Source organism: Catharus ustulatus, chromosome 6, assembly GCF_009819885.2.
Source record: "Catharus ustulatus isolate bCatUst1 chromosome 6, bCatUst1.pri.v2, whole genome shotgun sequence".
Lineage (NCBI taxonomy): Eukaryota > Metazoa > Chordata > Aves > Passeriformes > Turdidae > Catharus > Catharus ustulatus.
In genome coordinates, this window is record NC_046226.1 from 48,967,956 (window position 1) to 48,987,728 (window position 19,773).

Consider the following 19,773-nt stretch of genomic DNA (forward strand, 5'->3'; position numbering starts at 1 on the left):
CTGGTGCTTCCAAACTCAGGTTTTCTGCTTCATTTGCCTCCTCCTCCCTTTGCAGGCAGGAGGCTGGCACAGGCAAGGGATTTGCTGAGTCCAAGGGTAACAAACATGGAATGAAACACAAGATTGGAGAGAGGCACTGTTTGGTACCATCAGAAACACTTCTGCAAAGCGCTGAAAATGGAATAATTTGCAGGTAGAAGTTTTTCAACACCACGAGCTCTTAAGTGACTCCCTGAAGCAGTGCCACAGTAAATAAAGAAAGGAAGTAGAGTAACTTCTCTGGTGAGGAAGAAGTGGGGAGCACTGTAGCTGCTCACCTCAGAAGCAAGTAAACTTAATCTTCGATTGCCTTTCATTCCAGCCCTTGACCACAGTGATTGCATCTGCACTTTTTAACTAGTTTTTACCCAGAACACCCAGGAGCTGTTAAAACCTTGGCTTTTTAACTTTTGCTTCAGAATAGCACACTGTGCAAAGTTTTCAGGTGTTTTTCCCTCCCAAGCCCCCATTTCTCACCCTCTTCCACAAAAACACCCACATGTTCATTTCCAAACTCTATCTGCTGCCTGATAAGCCCCAGCCAGGAAGGCCATGCACAGGTAGCATCAATACATCCCATGACATCCTCTCCTCTCTGACCTCCATCTCATTAATCTCCAAGGCAGTAAACTAATACACTACAAGACCAGGTGCAGAATGTGATTTCCAGATATTCAGGTTCAGCTCTACCCACATGAACAGACTAAGGCTCAAAATGTCAGCCAGAACAGCAGGCTTTGCTGAAGTCCTAATATTACAGGGATAAGACCACTATCACATGGCTGGCACATGATCCCATTGGACAATGACAAGACAACCACACTTGGCTCTTCCCATCTCACCATGCAGTCATTTCAGAAAACACAGCAGTTGCCACAGAGGATCACAAGATTTTAGTGTAAGCACCCTGTGACGAACTGGAGAGCTGCTGAGTGCCAATATCACCCTCCAGGCATGTGATCCTCCTCTGGAGTGATTCAGATGGCAGCCAGGAATGAAAACTAAGAATTTTAGGAGATGGCACTTAACTGAGACAATTTTCTGTTTATCTACAGACAGGTGATCTGTAATGCAGCAGCCAGCTATAACATCAGAGATATTTCTGCATTCCCTCCTATCACCACCTCCAGACAACACAAGCTCTTCAAGAGATGAAAGAGTCCTCACTCTTGTTTCTCTAGAAGCAATTAAGTCTTAGAAACATAGGTCCTCCCCCAAGGCTATTTCAGGAAATGGAGATCTTTGATGGACCTTGGATAATGGTCCTGTTTCTTTACCTGGTATCAAGCTCTTCATTTAGAGAAGCTACCAACTGCCAGGACACATTAACTTCAGACCCAGGGCCTCACAGGGATGTCTGAATGAGAGATTAACACCACCCCAGGGAGCTCCAGTGACTGCAATAAGCAACTGACTCAAGTGCCACCCCAGAGGATGGGGGGCCCCTTTCTATTTATAAAGCCCTTCTAAATTAAATAGCTGTTTTCATTAATTCATTAATTGTATTCAAAATCCCAGTAAAGAAAAAATAAGACCAAAAGTGTTCTAGGATGATGCTTTTTAATTGTTATTTTTGTATTTTTAAGAACAAATCAAACCATTAAAAATATTACAGACATGTACTGAAATTTCCTGTACAACAAATATGAAAACAATAAAATTTGTACATCATTTCAAGATATTCAACAGTCACTTATTTGAAACACATCAACTTTTCCCTTCTTAAGCAGGCCCCAAATGGGAAGAAAGAGTAAAACAGAAATGCAAGAGATGCAATTGTCACACAGTGGAGCTTTCAGTGGACAGCTTTAAATAAGCAACAGTGAGAGAAAACACTGACCAAAGAGACAGATCTCCGCAATTATAACACAGAGAACATCAGAGGGCAGGGAGAAAACATTTGCAGGAACTCAAGTCATCTTGACCAAGACAGATCCACAAGGTAGTGAAGCATTACCTGTAGTCCTTTTCCTGCAGAGACATCCTATAAGGAATGCCCTACTTATTCACACTGACACTACGCCCAACTTTATTTTTACAACAGTTTAAGCCTTACCAACTTTTTCCACCGATACACAGAATCAAGAAATCATTTAATTCAACCTTCAGTCTCTTCTCACAGTTTCCAAAACAATCAGTTTTGGAAAAACACCAGGATACAGTTCTTTAAAAATGGATACTCATTAGATGATGGCACGTGAGAGAATTTGATGCCTGCTTCGAACACCAAAATAATGGGACAGATCCATCATTTGTTTTCTGTAAGAGGATTTGGGCAGTGGTTAGGCAGAAACACGTACTGTCCTAGCTCATTTTTTGATGTTCTGCTGCAACAGAATAGAAACAACATCATCCAGAATGGAAGACACATCTCCCTCTCCTCTATGCTATACAAAACAAGGGCCTTCTGAAGCAAAAGAGCACTTGCCACCCTAAGGCAGCAAGTCCTTGGGAGACCTGGAATAACAAATACTGGCTCTGTGCTCTGCACAGATGTGCAGTAATTAAAAGAGTAAGAGAGATAAAGAAAATAACATGACTGTAAAGGGCAGACTTTCCTCCCTCCCAGTTCTTTTGGAATGGTTCTATTTGGTGCAAGTGGTTTATCTTTGTCATCTGACAGCAGCTTAGGAAAAATGCAAATGAGAGATCCACAATGTGGGCTGCCAGTTTGGATGGAGCTGGGCAGAATCATGAACCTCATGACAAGGGTTTATTTAAGTGTTTCCAGAGAAAGAGAAACAAAATTATATTTGAGAACCCACAAGTGGCTGCTTACAAAAAAAACAACAAACAAAAAACAAAACCTAACAACCAAAAGTGCACTGTGGTTTGTCCTCCAGTTTTGCTCACACAGCACACCACAGTTTCACACCAGGCTGTAAAAAATTCCTCAGGATATTTGTAAAGTTACAGTTGTGCACCAGGAATTCCTATGTTCTCCTTCAGCTGACACTGGATCCTGTGAGGTTGCCAGGTTCCACTGTAAAGCCACATATACTCCTAGCATCTGTAGCTTTTCCTGACAACTCCATTAAAACAAAGAAAAAAACCCAAAACAACAACAAAAAAGCAGCAGAATTCCAGGGACTCTGGTTATTAAACCTTCATAAGATTTTTTTCCCTGCTTTACAGCTATTCTATAGCATTATTCATAAACTTCATATTCATCTACAATGCAACCAGTGCAACGATCCAAAGACCAAAAACACACCCTCCCCCCACCTCAAGCTACCTAAGTCCTTCATTGGTAATGCCTTCCTAAGTCTAACAGTTATGTACCAGCAAAATAAATCCAATCTGATCCTTGACTTGTGAAATCAGCAAACGGGGGATTTCTGCTTGTTCCTTCAGTTTCTAAAAGGACCAGCCAAAACAAAAGCAGCAGTACATTGCAAATAATTACAAAACAATTACACTGGATCAGTGAGATGCAGGCAGGTAAGATGTGTCTCAGTTTTGAATGGCTAAAACAACCGAGAAATTTGAATTACAGCAGAATTTTGTGCAATGTCTTTTGGTAGAAACAGTAAAGCCAGTCGATCCGTTTGGGAGTGCTTGAACACTTGGAACCTTAGTTTCAGCATTTTCACAGATTTATATATTTGAGGAAAAACAACAACAATGATAAAAAGACACCAACCTGAGAAAAACTCTATTAGAGTGAGCATTATTCAGTAAATCATATATTGCACCTTTAAATAAATCATTATAAATTGTATAAAAACAGGAACAGGGAGGAGTTATTCTGTCCTTCATCCACACCCCCACACACTCCCCCGCACACACATTCACAGATTCACTTGCTCTGTTTTTTAACTACAGTTAAAGCTCGGAGTGACAGACCACACTCCTTTTCCTCTGGCAGAGGCACCGAAACATTAAGGCAGGGGATATCTGTGGTGAAATGCAAAAACAAAGCTCACCTCCAAACTTCTGGAGAGTCCTGCCAACAGTGCAACTACAGTTAAGTTTGACATAAGCCTTATTTAAAAATCTGTGTTCTCATTAAGAGTTTCAGTACAAAAATAGAATCTCTGCTGTTTTTTTCCTAGAGTATCAACTAGAAAAGGCACAATTTCCAAGTATAAATGTCCATTTGAAGGAGCCATTCGTACTCCTTTTTTAAATAAAAATTAACAGAAAAAAATAAATCACAGAGGCACATATCTATTAACTAAGTAACAAGATACAGTAGATAAAATATGTTCCTGAAACTTACAATTAAATATATTAAAACAACCCACCAGCCTGGTGTCTGTAAATGAAATCATATAAAACTGTAATAAAAAGCTTGTGTTATTATTTTAATATTTGAACTCTAGTTCACTGTTCATACTGCAAATGCTATTTCACCTATCAGTACTGTTAAATTCCCAAGAAAAAACAAGATTCCTCTGTTAACTTCAAAAAAGTTTTGCTTGGGTTTTGTTGTTTGGGATTTTTTAACATCAGTCTGCAGCTCCTGCCAGCATTGTGTTTTCCCTCCTGTAGATCACACCTTTGAATGCAAACAGAACTGGAGAAGCCAGACATGAGACACTGCACATAATCCCAGAAAACACAAGTTGGACACCTCCCTTTCCTATGGGCAGGGAACACCTTCCTGGAGGCACTGGGTTCCTTCTGGATTATGCGTGGTAGCCATTGGCCTTCCCAAAGGCTGGCCCAGGTGTGATGTTCTCATAGATGGCCATTGCTGTCACGTTTTGGTAGATAAGGTCAGTTTGCCTCTCTCTCTGGGATTTAATGATATCCATGACACACTGGTTTAGGAAGACGTACTGGTCCTGATGGGAGAAAGAGAGAAGGAAATACATTTCTAAAAAATACCTGATTTTGGAAGTAATTCTGCTTCCAAATATAGGTTTGGGCATTGCACTGAGTGTTATCACAGTGCATGTTTTATATGTACAGTTTATAGAAAACAGAGATGGAAAGGACCTCATGATGATCAACCCCTTCCCAATAAAAAAAACACTAGGATAAAGTTTTGCTGCCTAGAACTAGGATCTGTCATGTCTAATGCTATCCTAAAAGACTTTAATGATAGAGTTTTTACAGCCTTTTTCAAATCAGCTTAGTCCATACACCTTTCTGGAACAAAGTGGTAATTTCCATAGGAATACTTGTATTCCTGCAAAACACAAAACATGCATACTGAGACCACTTGACTCCAGATAATTCTGGTTCACAACTAAAGAATAAAACCCACACGGGTAAAACTAGTCTGCAAAAAAATCTCCTTCAGGATTTGATTTCTTCCAGCTGCAAATGCCAGTCCTGCAAAGTATTCTGTAAAGACATTGCTTGGATGTACTATGGTCCCTGTCTGCAACTACTTGTGTGGGGAAGAGACTGGGCAGGAAGGAGGGAATTTAAAAGAAGAGCAATTGAAACTCCTTAATATCTTATTGTCCTGTCATTCAGAGCTACATGTGGATGACTCTGCACATCTGAGGACCGTGCTGCTGAGGGCCTCACCTCGGTCTGCACCATGAGGGGTCGGTGCATGCGGAGGTCGTACACCACTCCGTACACATCCACGCTGTTCTCCATCTCCATCTGCTGGATCAGGCGGTCAATGGCGATGAACGTCCCCGTCCTCCCGACGCCAGCGCTGCAACGACACCGACAGGTTGTTTGTGCTTCCTCTCAACCACCGGCTCACTGCTGGCCGGATAAAAAGCCAGGGAAGCCAGGATGATGCCTCCTACTATTTCAGTGGCACGGGTAATAAAATCTTGGCAGCACAGAGGGGCGGCTCTTACCACCACACCAAGAGGGGATTCTCAGCCTTGTACATGCACAGGATTATATATACAAGCTCTTGGAAGGATATCATTTCCAGCTCAGTTTTCCAGGCTAGGTGAGATGCTCTGCTCTTATGACATTTTGTATCCCTTCCTTTGCTACCTACACAGCACTGGTAGTTTCTGAAGCACTGAGCAAAGGTTTTAATTTGGCAAGGTAAATAGCCCACATCCTTACACAGAGAGGCTTACCTTGGTTTTAATCCCACTGAAATGGAATTGACTTCAAGAAAACCACAAGACAAAAGTCTAACAGAAACGCCGTCTTCCTACCTGCAGTGCACCAGAGTAGGAGAGTCTACTGGATTCTGGCTGTTGTACTCATGAACAAGGTGCCTGAAGTTGATGAGAAGGTCTGTTGTCTCTGGCACTCCATGATCCGGCCAGGAGGTGAAATGGAACTGACGCACTGTGTGGCTCTCTGGGCTGTTGTCCTGCAGGAAGAGTAGACATTAAAAAAACTAATGAAAAAGGCAATGAAAACTGGCTTTGGAGGAATAACAGCTGGGCTTCCTGACACGTGCACTGGGCCAAGCTCAGGTATATCAAAGATGCCTGGTACAACTGTGCAGTGATTTGACCAATGATACTCCAGTTTTCCTTTTTCTTCTGCTGTTGTAGAGAATACCTTAAAATAATTTCCTTTTGCTTCACTCCAAGATCACATCTACTACATTGTATTTGCTGATGGGACTAATTATTCAGTCCAGAAGATATTACAGGGATCTCCATAAGCACAAGGTTATTTACACACTAACAATCAGCAATCAAGGCAGTCCTCACCTTTTCTACAGTGAAGTCCCTTATTGTCCATTCTGGAAGGACAACTTCTGAAACCATTGTCACAATAATGTCACCATAGCTCTTGGATTGTTTGTCAGGCCAGTACTGCTCACATTTTGTCTAACAAGAAAGTTACAGCATTAGACACACCACATACAGCAATGAAACAACTCACTTTTACACAACACACCACCTGAAGCAGGTCTAGGAAGCACATCACCCTTCTCAAGGGCTAGTCCAGGGCAAGAGCAGATCTATCAAAATCATTCTTTAGACAGAAGAATCCACCCTTAACTACAGTGATTCCACAATCCTACTGAGACTACTCTGGCAGTCAGCAGACACAAAAAATATGAAAAAGTTGAAAAACAAAAGAAGTGTTTTTTTAATCTAGAAAACAGTCTTCCACCAAGAAGAAGGTTATTAAAAGACAGGGCAGTCTCCAAACCACTAAGGTAACAACAAAATTAGAAAACTAGAAGAGATGCAGCTACCTTCAAGGGACAATTCAGTATTGATAATAACATACCCGGGCTTGTTCCACACATTTTGTCAACATAATAATAGAGTAGATATTCTTTTCCCAAATCATTTGCCAGAAGTCTTCTATAGTATTGGGTAATGGACCCTGTGCAGCAATAAATGCCTTCTTTGAGTTATAACCCTAAGAAGAAAAAAACCAAAATAAATGTGTATATATATACACACATCAGTGAGAAATAAAAGCTGATTTTAAACATCATTATATGCCTACATCAGAAAAATACACATGATATTTAATTTCAGCTAATGATGCAACTTACAGGCATATAGCTTGCATTAATATAATCACCAGTTCCAGAGCTTTGATTTGAAAGTTTAACACGGGAAATATCATCTGCAGGAAGAAAAAAGGAAAAGACAATTATGAATTTTCAAACTGGAACCTTTCAGCAAAATATTGTTTATCTAATGCATGGTTCCTAAATAAAAGATGTTCGATGTGCATTTTAAGAATAAAATGTAAGCTTAGGAATCATAAATAGCACTAGCCTTCAGAAAAAGGAGTTGCCAGGATAAACACTCAAAAAACACAGATTATTCTGGTTTTAAATATGGTTTAATATTGCCAATTTATATATTTTTAGCCCAACACAAAATTTACTACAGTTTTAATTACTGGATTAAAATAAGTGATTTGTTTCCTGCTGCCATGGTAGCTGACGTTTTTCCTCCAAAGCATCCTTAAGTACCTGCCACTGTTCACTTTTCAACTACTTCTAACTCTCTGCTACATTTGAATAGCCACAGGCAGCTTGACAGGGCTTAAAATCTTACTTCATCTGCAAATCTGGCCAGTAGGGTGTTAATATTTCTCATAGTTCTGCACATTTATTCATCTGTGGTCAGCTGTGATCCTCTTGTATTTTCAACCTGGATTCTATGTTTCTCATGAATGGAAAATTAAAGTTAAGAAAAAGTTCTTTTAAGAAGCTTTCTGAAAAGCTATCCTTGAGGAAAGGCTCTTTCAGGTTTGCTTACACAGTGACTTTGGGAAAGCAGCAGCCCAAATTCATTAATTTGGAAAATGATATTTGAAACCTCTGGGTACTACTAAAGCCAGATTAGCCAAGACCAACGGCTTTCACTTAAAAGCTCAACCAGTAGAAGATGCAAACCCAAAGACAATAACTCACATGGTAAGACATTGTTGTATCTATTTTTCCCCCTGTTCTCAGGAAGTTCAGCAACAAATTTGGGCTGTTGAACACCAGCAGACTTGAGTTCCTACAATAAAAGGAGGATTCATGAGCACCTGGTCCTGGTTTAGCAATCATACAGAAACAGAAAAACAGTAAAAACACTCGGGTCCAGTACTGTAAAAGTAGGCATGTTAAACTGGGATAAATGTCAATAAAAATCATCTTATTACAGAGTGGGAGGGTGACAGTAGCAAATCTGATAGAGCAGGGATTAATACAGAATTTAGGAATAGCAGTATGTTTAAAACCCACAGATGGACTTTAAAAGCCTGGAAACAGCTTTGTGGAAACAGACACTGATATCAAAGCCAGTTCCTTCTGTCCCCAAGGCAGGGAACTACTGCATAAGCTCTGCAGACATTACAAGGAGAAATGAGCAAACACATCATGAACCAAATGAAGGAAGCAAAATCTGAGAGAAAGTGAAGTACAAAGAGACAGAATTTGAAGAAGAAAGTTAATTAATAGCTTTGAGCAGGTGAGAAATAGAATGAGATTCTTTAACAGCAGACATGACAACACAGAATCCTCCCTGACACTTCCTTCCTGTCCTTTGTTCCTTACAACAATTGAGCTTTAACACATTTCATAGAAAAACTCTTATGGTCAGAAAGCAAATCACAACTGCTGTTTCTCTGACTGAGCTATTCACAGGTGTGGTTTGCAAATCATGCCCGCCTACACACTACAGAACTCAGTAAGATTAGCAACAGACCTATCTTGATATGTATAAAACCCCCAAAACAACCCAAGATGAGAAAACTGAAGAGCAGAGAAATTATATAGTGCCCCATAAACTAACTCTGAATATGACTGGGGCAAAGATTTCTCTAGTGAGAGCTCTGCCAAGCAGGCCATGCTACAAGCCCACAGTCAGAGCTAATAATTCAAGGCAGGAAGTATTTATCATGCACTTCAACTAAATTTAGGGCTGCGTAAGGGAAGGGAAGGCCACACACACAGCTTAATCATCTCCATAAAAAAAAAGACCCTTCTCCTCCTTCAGTGAGCCTTGTGTATGCTCCATAGGAAAGGTGATTTGTCTTTCCAAAAATATTTGTCATGAAGCTCTCTCTCCACTGAGGGCACATACCTCATACTCTTCAGCAAAACCACAGTTGGAGTCAGCTTGCTGCTTCTTAAAGTATGACTCAAAGTTCTCCACTTTAATCATTTTTGATCTAGAACGAGAAAAGCCATGTGTCAGCAACTGGTGTTAGGTAAATAAGCCATTAATTAATTCAGTTAATGTGTTAGAAAGTATGCTTTACTTACTTCTTGATTCTTCAGGAGAGGGTGAGGGGAAGAAAAAAAGGCTGATTAGACACATGCAGTTGTATTTTTCATTATGTGAATCTAAGACTGAAAGCATGACTGTTAGTTGCAGACACAAAACGATGCATTTACAGGGGGCAGGGTATCAAGCATAGCAGTTAACTGCTCTGTTAAATCAAGGAGAAAACAGTGCATCGTTCACGACAGGAACATCATATGAGGTGTCAGTCAGCTGCTTCCACTGGATTGACCCCATTCCCTGGTGTATTTTATCCCAACCACTGAAATTATGGGAGAGAGATGGGATTCCATGGGATGTTTCGGCCATGGCCTTCCACCAGCACAAAAATTGGTGCCAGAACCAATAGTATGATTCAGTTGCCTGTGATTTCCAATACATTGTAGTCACTACCTGCATGGCCAGCTTTTACAACCACAACGTTAGCTGGATGAATGGCTCAGCACAAAGTAATCATTAAAATAAAGAAAAATTCAGGTCACAGAACATATTTTGCCTTTTTACATTTTATCAGCAATCTGGATAGCTCCCTCAGTGTGCACAAATTGTTTCATTCAAACATTCTGTTTCTCAAAACCATGTGGAGCATTTGTGTGCCTAATATTGATTCATGAAGTGTACACTCAAATCCCTGTGGTGGCTCTAGAAGTCTCAATCAACGATTATTTTTAGTCTGTATGCTGGTGTCTTTCAGTTCCATGGGGAGCTAATACTTAAAAATTCTCTATAAAACTGCACAAGTTTTCTCAAACTTGTGCCTGAGAAAACAAGTATCTGAGTTGTGAGTAATTTTTGCAAATATCACTTGAGCTCAGAAAATAACCATGAGAAAAAGATACGAACTTACTTAATTGGAGAAAAAGACACGTCATTGTTTCTTTTATCTTTCCTATAATGTGAAAGAAAACAACACAATAGGTTCACAGTAGAATTCAATGGAATTTATATGAGATTTCTTATCTGTTTCCTGTGCCTGTTGAGAACAATTTCTTTAAAAGTATCTTTTTCTGTGAAAAAACCCCCACAGACTCCTGAGGTAAACTTCTACACCTGGAATTAAAAAAAAAAAACCAACAAACTTCATCCTTCTTTTGGTGATGTGCAACAGGACTGCCTCTTTCTGTTGGAACCAGAGTGCAAAGCCTGGACACTAAGCACATATTTTGGTGGAAGATGCACATCTGAGAAAACTGCACCATTAACTGATATCTCAGGAGAACTGTTACTATTTCAGATCCCTAGAGGAAGTGTTCAACAACAACGTGTCAGTCATTCAGTAGTGGCTGAATGAAAAGAAACGTTGTTATCTTTAAAGGAAGCTCTTCCCATGGTTGTACACAGCTATTGGACACAACTGCAAAAATAACAACATTTAATTAAAGCAGCTAAGAAAACTGGACTAAGGGCCCTAGGGCTAACTCCACAGAAAGGATGTACTACATGGTCAGAAGCAGGAAAAAGCCTTTGTGTGCTTTTACACACCAGATTATCTGAACAAGACTGAAAACTGAGAGACCAGCTCAAACTCATCAGCTTCTGGAAATTCCAGAATAGAAGTTTCATGTGACAGACCACCAAGCAAGTAAAAATGACTGATGGGTAATTTAAAATCAAACCATCTAAGGTGCAATTACACCCAATTACTTTTAGCACAATAATTTGAGATGTTTGCTCACTTGTGACTGAATGACTTATCACTATTCATGAATGGTGAGGCACTGGCACATGTTTCCCAGAGAAGTTGTGGATGCCCCATCCCTGGCAGTATTCAAGGCCAGGTTGGATGAAGGTCTGAGCAACCTGGGATAGTGGGAGGTGCCCCTGCCCATGGCAGGGGAGTTGGAACTGGACGATCCTGAAGGTCCCTTCCAACCCAAGCCATTCCATGATTCTATAATTCTGTTTTATGAATTAAAATTAATTTTGTTTAGCTCTTATTAACTTATTAGTTTGTAACTATGGGCTTAAATGAAGTTTTTAAACAAGTGGTTTGATACTTAAAATCTAATCTGTAACATAAAAACAACATTTTAATACAACATATTTTAAAATGTCTTGACAGACATGTATCATGACAGATAGTCCTTTTAGGAGAAAGATACTAAAGTGAAACTGGTGCTCCTCAACACAACCAATACAACAACAAACACACATTACCTTCTCCTTCTCCAGAATATGAACCCCCCTATAGCGACTACAGCAAAGATAGCCAAGAGGCATCCAATAACCACTCCAGCAACAACACCTGATAAAAGAGAAGTAGTATTTAATAATTTTCCTCTTCAGTAACTTCTAACTGAATCAACATGCTACAGCAGAACCTTGCAAATGACTAGCCAAGCATGCTCCACTCCACTAAAAAAAACTTGTCTTTACTGTCTTTTGGCAGTACCAGTATTGAAACCTCATTAAGCATAAGAACCAGAAACTTTTAAATTAATATAAAATTGGGATCAAAGGACTGGTATCTATATTCCAATACACCTGCTTCTAGTTCAACATAACTGTGAGACCATCAGTTGCTATTTGCCACTTGTTGCTTGACCAAAGTCTCACTGTGTCCTCCAATCCCTTTCAGCAGCCATGAGTAGCACGGCTTCTGGCTACTCATGCAGTGAAATCTCACATGGAAAAAAGGGATCACCCAAAGACCTAGTAAAGTATGAATTTACAGAGAAGTGCTGCTGCAAAGCTAGGAACCAACAGGTGTTTTGGTATTATGAAACTTGCCATAATTAAGGAATCTCCACATGCTGTGTATGTGCCAAGCCACCAATGCTATAGTTATTTGACATTTACTATACCTGGATCATGGGGTAGTAAAACCGGTTCAGAACAGGGTGAAAATGATACATAACTATCTTCCCCCTCAATTATGTTGGCCACAAAGGTTATATTAGTGAAACCTGCAACACATGCCCTGTTGAAAAGGAAGGTATAAGAAAAAAAAAAAAAACAAACACAAAAACAGGTACATTACAGGGTTTTAACAGCCTTTAGCAAGATCTTTAATCTTTCCATTAGTTTATCTCCCAGATTTCAACAGCAGAAAACATAACAATAGAGTGGTTTGAAATAAATACCTGTATGAACGAAGAGGGAACAATGGCCCATTTTCGTAGCCATACATTGTGTTTCCCTTGCCTACATTAATGATGTTTTTACCATTCTGAGAACGGGAAGAATGGGATTCTGCTGGCTCTGTTTTTATGACATATGTAACATAAGCAGTTGTCTTCTTCTTCTTGAAATCTTTGTATGTATTGTTCAATTTAGACTTCAAAGACTCAGAACCTTCAGGAAAAAACAAGAACATGGATATAATTCATTCCCTGGTTTTGTATCAACTGGCACAGTGGTTGAGTTGGTCACATTAACCACAGCTGTCATTCCTCCACAAGTACAGCCTAAAATGAAAGGCTGAGAGCGACAGATAATCTCAGAAACCTCTTCTACTGCAGTGCAATCTACTCCACTACCTCTCCCCAGTGTTATTTGTTTTAACTTGCTATTGGTTTTACTTCTACCGTGTATAGTAGAGCTTCTGAATAAAGGTACATGAGTGTTGGAATCAGGTATCCCTGTGGACAGACTTCACCAGCCAAGTCAACTATACCCACACATGTTCTATCAATTCTTGTATGTAGAGAATAAAATGCAAATGGTGTAGAAAAAATCCACCAGTATTTGTGCTATCCAAACAGCATCAGGCCTCATTTAGGGTGACACTGAACTTGTTCTGACCTTGTTCCATCCTACAAGAAGTCTCACACCTAAACTGTAGGAGATGAAAGAGGTAATTTCTGCCTTTCCTTGACATAGACAAGCACTGGACAAAATAATGGCCAGAACCGTTTCCCCTTCAGAAGATTAAGAACAGGTTACCACAGTGAGCAGTGACCAACAGGACAGATTTGCAGAACAGCACCAATTGACAGTGTCTGTTCTCAGAGCAGATGAATCCTAGAACCTTGAGGCAATTATACAGTTGAGGTACATGTAACCTAAGAGGTAATAAACTCGACTTACCAGTTGTCCCAACAACCCAAGAGCAAGCCAATTAGCAAATCTTCCCAGTGTTGAGGGAGGATGAACAATCTCTCTCACTGGACAGAAGTTTTCTCTCTACTGACTTGTAGCCTTTACAAAGCTAACAGGTCCTTCTAAAAGTGGGTATAATACTGAATTGACCTTTAAAAATGAGAAGCCTTGCAGGAGGCTCTGAAAGGTGGAAAAGGTCTGGTAAGTTTTCTAGAGCTGTGCAGACAACAGGTGATCTACCACCAGCAGCAAAGCTCTCCTCAATTGTACTTCTGCAGCAGCAGGGTGCATGACAACTGTTCTAAAGCACTAATTTGGTCTCAGTAAAGGCAGATGAGGTTGCAATTAACTCAGCTGCCTAGAAATGGGTGTTCAATAGTACCCAAGATACATTATGCTCTGTCTTGTCCCTAGTTTCCATTCCAACAGGATGTACATCCCTGGTTATATCCGCTCCTTGTAGATGCCTCGAATACCACCCTATGACATTTCAAATAGTCTTAGACACCATTTCTTACACAACAGAATTAAGTCCCCTCTGTCTATCCTAAAGGTAACCATGACTGGTTTAGAGAAACATCTCAAGAATATTTATGCTACTTCAACAACAAAGCTGAAGAGAAGCTTGGCTGTAAGGTTGTCTTCTGATCCCATCAAAGCACTCACTCTACATTACAAATGTGGGCAACCTTACTCCCTTATTTCTCTCAGTCACATCCTACAAGTTCCTCCTTGAATACCTTCCAATCCAAACCACACAGAAGAATGCATCAAATCTCCTTGTGACTAACCAGGACTGGCAGAAGTTACAAGAAGAGCTGCATGCAAGAGATTGGCATTCAAATCAGCAATTCTGGGGCAGCTGAGTAGGCATGTGAAAAATAGGAATTTTCTGTACTGATGTGATGCAACATAGATATATATATACACACACACACAAACATGCATTTTTGGATACATATCGCAATGGAAAACCACTGAAGGAAGAGCGATCATCAAAATTCTGCAAAATTAATTTCCAGTATTGAAACAAAGGATAAGCATGATTGTCAACTACCACTTAGCAGAAACTGTCTTCATCAGGTGCCTTATTCTTCCAGTGCACTGGCAAAAATGAACAGTTGTTCGAGTAGAACCTATGCTGCAAAACTAAGTTCCCTAATTCAATGATTTATCATTAGACATTCACCTATCAGAGACATTTCTCAGTTCTGATGCTTTAAATACACCAGTCTGATAGGCCATCCTCTAGTTTTCCATGGCATTTAACTTCCATTAATGCTGTCAATGATATTTAAGCCTTCCACCCACATCCCATCTCTCCCTTAAAGACTTTTGAGTAAAATCAGGGAAAAAGCTCTTTTCCTTTTAAAACCTTACTGCAGGCATCTTTCAGCTGAAGAATGAAGGGGAAAAAACATGCCGTATTACAAAGCTGCCTCTACTAGCTGCTCTAAAATTATTCTGTGGGGAAAGAAAGGATACTACACAATCTTGGGGAAGGGAATCACTGGGAAATCAAGGTGACAATAGCACAAGAGCAATGCATATGAGATTAACGTACAAAGATAAGTCAGGCAGGAAAAGACTGAGTGAAAACAGGCATCTTCTGAAAACAGGAGTGACCTGACTTCAAGCAAGCAAGGTATTTGCCCCACAGTTTCTGAAAAGTCATTGGAAGTTCTGATTTTGCTCTTTCTTCATCTGTTTAACACCTACTTAGAGTATAAAACATAATGCTGCCTGGTAAATTGTTTCAGCTACACAATAATATTATAAACATCTTACTTTGATTTTCTGTTGTAATCATTATTGCGTAGGCTTCTAATGGACCATTCAGTGAACCAAAATCAGAGAATTCAACAGACAATGAGCTGTGGCTGATGGCCTTGACTGAAGGAACTTCAGTTGGAGGAGGTGGGTCTATCAACAAAAACATTTTTTAGTACATTAAACACTGATAAAAGTTCTCCAATAAGAAAAAGCCATTATACCAACACTGTTCACATAATGTATATTTATTGTGCATCACATTAGACTATGAATTAATGTAGTGTTTTATTCATAATCTGCAGGTTGGTGATGCAGTGCATACCAAGTCTGGTATTCTGCAACCATTAAGTTAACATTTTTGTCCTACAAGTACCTTTCATTCTCAGATCTTAATGCTTACCAGTAATGCTGGTGTGACACAACTTGGTCACTGGAGAGCTTTCTCTGCCATTTGAAAGAGTTGTGATAGTAACATTATAGGTGCTGAAAAAATGTAAACTTGCTATTTCGAAGGTTTGCTCAGGGTCTTCTGCCGTGCAGTTTGGAGGCAATTCTAGAGTACTTGTATTAGATATTTCAATTCTGAAGCCAGCGTAGTTACCAGAAGGACACTTCCACTTCAGCTTTAGGAAAGGTTGCTTGGCCACCGGTTCACACTGAAATGAATTCACTGAGAGAGGTACTGCCAAAAGAAAAAAGAATGACAAAAAAGGAGGAGTAAGAAATCAAGCCTTGCCCTTAATAGAAACAGCTGTCTATTTATATGTTATGTGTATAAATGCTTGGAAAACTTCAGCATTCCCTTCCCCTTTTAAAAGATGGCTACATGGCACATATTGCCTACACAAGGATTTGTTACCCCATGAGGAAGATAACTATTTAACACAGTACACAGACCTATTCTGTGCTCTTTACCTCTTCTACAGACAGGGTTACTGGGAAAATTTAGGTTATCTATCAAGATCAACAACATTTTCAAAATATTGTTCAACCATTCAACATATTACTCTATGAACATTTTTAGAGTAGTATGTAGACTGCCACTAAATTCCTCTAAAATTATTAAAAACTCTTAGTGGCCAACAAATAAGAGAATTAATTTAATCTCTGTCCATTAAGAGTACAGCAGGAGCCATCCTTAAAAGCAGCAACGGTAACAAGTCAGTTTGGGCGAGAGTCTTCTAGGACACGATATAAAAATTGCAACCTTATGACCAGATACTGAAACATAGTTAAGTATTGTAGCTGTAACACTGAGAAGAAAGATTCCTCTAAACTAAACGTCTTATAAAACTTGGCCTAGAGGACCAAAACATTTATAAATTGACAATTACAACACACAACAAATTTATTTCCTCTCTCAGTAAGTATTCGGTATTTGCAAATACAGGGGTAATAGACTGATCTATTAAATTATTTTGTTATTAGAAGGGGTATTATTTTAAGAAACTAAGGAGCAGCACAATTGTGTACCAGAAGTAATAGATTTAGTAAAAACAGATGTGAGTGACTAGAACTTGAACTGAATTTTATAAATATTTATTTTTCTTCAGTAACACTGTCAGTTATTCCTACAAATACAGTGTAATTATAGGAGATTACAGACAAACCCTGGAACACCACCTCTGACACCTGGTGACAAGGGATGCCTGGTTTCTAGAGGAGTCATGACTTTTTATCTCTGTCCTGTAGGAATAGTTAGATGAAGTATCATCAGTGCTCCATGGGAAGATATCAAAGACCAGCACACTCTACCCCAATATAGAAGAAAAACCCGGGCCCTGTGCAAGTCAAAAAGAGACTCCAGAAACACTCAGGAATATTTTGTGACAGACAAAAAAAGCAGAGGCACAACTATGTTTCCATGTTTTAGTCAGACTCAGAATTTTGAGTAGCCAAGCAGGACCTTCAGAGTACGAGCAACTCCGCAAGTTCATCCCAGAGCCCCTTAGGAAAACCCACTCGGGAGCTCTGGGCCACATACACTTCACCTCAGCCAAAATGGGACAAAACAAAATAAAGGACAAGGCAGTGTCACAACAAGGAGGAAAATACAATGCCTAACATGAGGAATGCAGCAGTAACTCAGCCTTCTCCTGTTGGCTGATGGGCTGAGCAAAGCAGGAGGGCTGACAGCCATCCCATCCAATTCTGCCCAAGCTCAGCTGTATCCAGGGGCCTCCAAAGGGGGAAATTTCCCAGGCATACTCTGTGGGAAGCCTTCCAAATAAGGACCCGAGAGGCTCACCTAGAGGAAACAGAGAGCAACAAAACCCCCTGCAAAGAACTCCCTACCACACAGTACTATTGTTGTCTCCAGGTAGGCTGTATGCAGAACTTCTGGCTAATGTAATATTGTATTTCAAACCCTGAGCAGGTAAGCAGAACTCTGTCCTGCACAGCAAAGCACAGACCACCAGCAACAGCGACGCAAAAAACTATGACTTACTTGTACACAGGTCTATGGACAGGGCGTCACCTTTTGTCTCATCATCAGCTGCTACAGCAAATACTGTGAAGTTGTACATTGTTCCAGGGATTAACTCAGTAATTTCTGCTTTGGTTTCATTGAATCTCCAGTTCTCCACAAATGTACCATTTACAATCTCTATCCTGTACGTGTAGGACTCAGAAGCACTGTCAGTCACCTCCCATTTTAAGGTGACAGAAGTCACACCAATGGATTCTGCTGTGAGATTATGAACCGGGCTGGGCCCTGTGAAAGGCAAAGCAAGAACGCATCAACCTGCAAGAACAGCTGCTCACAGACATGCAAACAAGAAACACAGCCACACCAGGCCTTCAATTCCCTCACATCACTCATGGCCCAGACTGCAGGAACATCCCAGCAGCATCACCAGACACTCCTGGAGGCTGCTGCACCAGTGGGCAGCTAAGACACAACTGAAGACAGCCATTCCAAGTGGCATTCCCCTCCCTTTGACACTCCAAAATACAGGCTTGGGGCACCGCTGAAGCAAGAGCTCCCAGGGAATCCAGACAGGTGGACAAGAAAGGGATGGGTATGGTTGGCAATGCAGGCAATCTCAGTTTGGTTGATTGCTCAGTTTTTAGTTTAGCTCTTGTTCTGGAGGACCTTTTGTTTCATGGTGGGGGGTCAGGAGGAAGTTTGGTGGTCAATAAGTAAATCAATCAATCAATCAATCAAGGCTATGCTGCTTCTCTACATGAATCACTCACTCTGAGCCTCTGGTTCAGGTAAGGCTCCTATTAAATTACAACCTCGGGCAGGTGGGCAAAGCCCTGTCCTGCACAGCAAAGCACAGACCACCAGGAAGAGGGATGAAAAAAACCTGTGACTTACTTGTATACAGGTCTTTGGTCACACCTTCTCCTTCTGTCTTATTATCAGCTGCTACAGCAAATACTGTGAACTTGTACGGTGTCCCAGGGATTAAGCCGGTAATTTCTGCTACGGTTTCATTGGTCGTCTGGTTCACCAAAAGTGTATTGTCTGTGCCATTTACAACCTCTATCCTGTACGTGTAGGAGCCAGAAGCACTGTCATTCATCTCCCATTTTAGCTTGACAGAAGTCACACCAATGGATTCTGCTGTGAGATTATGAACCGGGCTGGGCCCTGTGAAAGGCAAAGCAACAACTCATCAACCTGCAAGAACAGCTGCTCACAGACATGCAAACAAGAAACACAGCCAACACCAGGCCTTCAATTCCCTCACACCACTCATGGTCCAGACTGCAGGTGCACCCCAATAGCATCACCAGGCATTCCTGCAGGCTTTTGCATTAATAGCTGGGGAACAGGAAATTGAGAATGAGCCATCTCAAGCATGACTCGTTTTCCTTTCATAGGCAAAGTCAAGAAGGGGGCATAGGCCACCCTGGAGCCACCACTTGCAGGGCTTCACCTGGCAAGCCAAAAAGGTAGACAGGAAGGAGAGAATATGGGAGGGGAAAGATGCTAGTGGTGCCAGTCTGTACAGCAAAATATAAGGAAGATGAAATATCACTAGAAGAGGATTAGCAGTGATGATTCAGACACTCTTCTCCAATTCTCATGCCCTGCACTTCACTTCCATACAAGAGGAAACCATCTCCAGACTTTCTGGAGACACTTTCTCCAGCCCCCTATTCTTTCTGCATCTTTAAAAGAGGGTAATTAGTCATTACAGACAGACAGCACAGGGGAGACTTCTGGGCACTGACTGGTCAGCTAGGATCATACATGCAGGCACAATTCAGGAAAACACAAATGACAGGAACACCCATCTATTCGCCTTCAAATGCACTTTATGCAATCAGGCTG

General features: G+C 40.6%; 1 protein-coding gene across 7 annotated transcripts in view; it reads right to left on the minus strand.

The window, feature by feature from the left end:
- Window positions 1-1,580: 1,580 nt before the first annotated feature.
- PTPRJ (protein tyrosine phosphatase receptor type J) overlaps window positions 1,581-19,773 on the minus strand; it is a 72,394-nt gene continuing 54,201 nt past the window's right edge. For 4 of the 7 annotated variants that reach the window (XM_033062992.2, XM_033062989.2, XM_033062991.2 and 1 more), the window contains 17 exons: window positions 18,811-19,086; window positions 17,935-18,201; window positions 15,886-16,167; window positions 15,501-15,635; window positions 12,755-12,965; window positions 12,476-12,591; window positions 11,829-11,916; window positions 10,519-10,560; window positions 9,653-9,661; window positions 9,471-9,558; window positions 8,312-8,402; window positions 7,439-7,512; window positions 7,165-7,299; window positions 6,636-6,755; window positions 6,126-6,286; window positions 5,524-5,659; window positions 1,581-4,829 (listed from right to left, as the gene is read on the minus strand). In XM_033062992.2, coding sequence (XP_032918883.1) covers window positions 4,671-4,829; window positions 5,524-5,659; window positions 6,126-6,286; window positions 6,636-6,755; window positions 7,165-7,299; window positions 7,439-7,512; window positions 8,312-8,402; window positions 9,471-9,558; window positions 9,653-9,661; window positions 10,519-10,560; window positions 11,829-11,916; window positions 12,476-12,591; window positions 12,755-12,965; window positions 15,501-15,635; window positions 15,886-16,167; window positions 17,935-18,201; window positions 18,811-19,086 — 2,390 coding nt within the window. In that variant the 3' untranslated portion in view covers window positions 1,581-4,670. The remainder of the gene's footprint in view (window positions 4,830-5,523; window positions 5,660-6,125; window positions 6,287-6,635; window positions 6,756-7,164; window positions 7,300-7,438; window positions 7,513-8,311; window positions 8,403-9,470; window positions 9,559-9,652; window positions 9,662-10,518; window positions 10,561-11,828; window positions 11,917-12,475; window positions 12,592-12,754; window positions 12,966-15,500; window positions 15,636-15,885; window positions 16,168-17,934; window positions 18,202-18,810; window positions 19,087-19,773) is intronic. The other 3 variants (XM_033062993.2, XM_033062990.2, XM_033062988.2) reach the window with 3 other exon arrangements.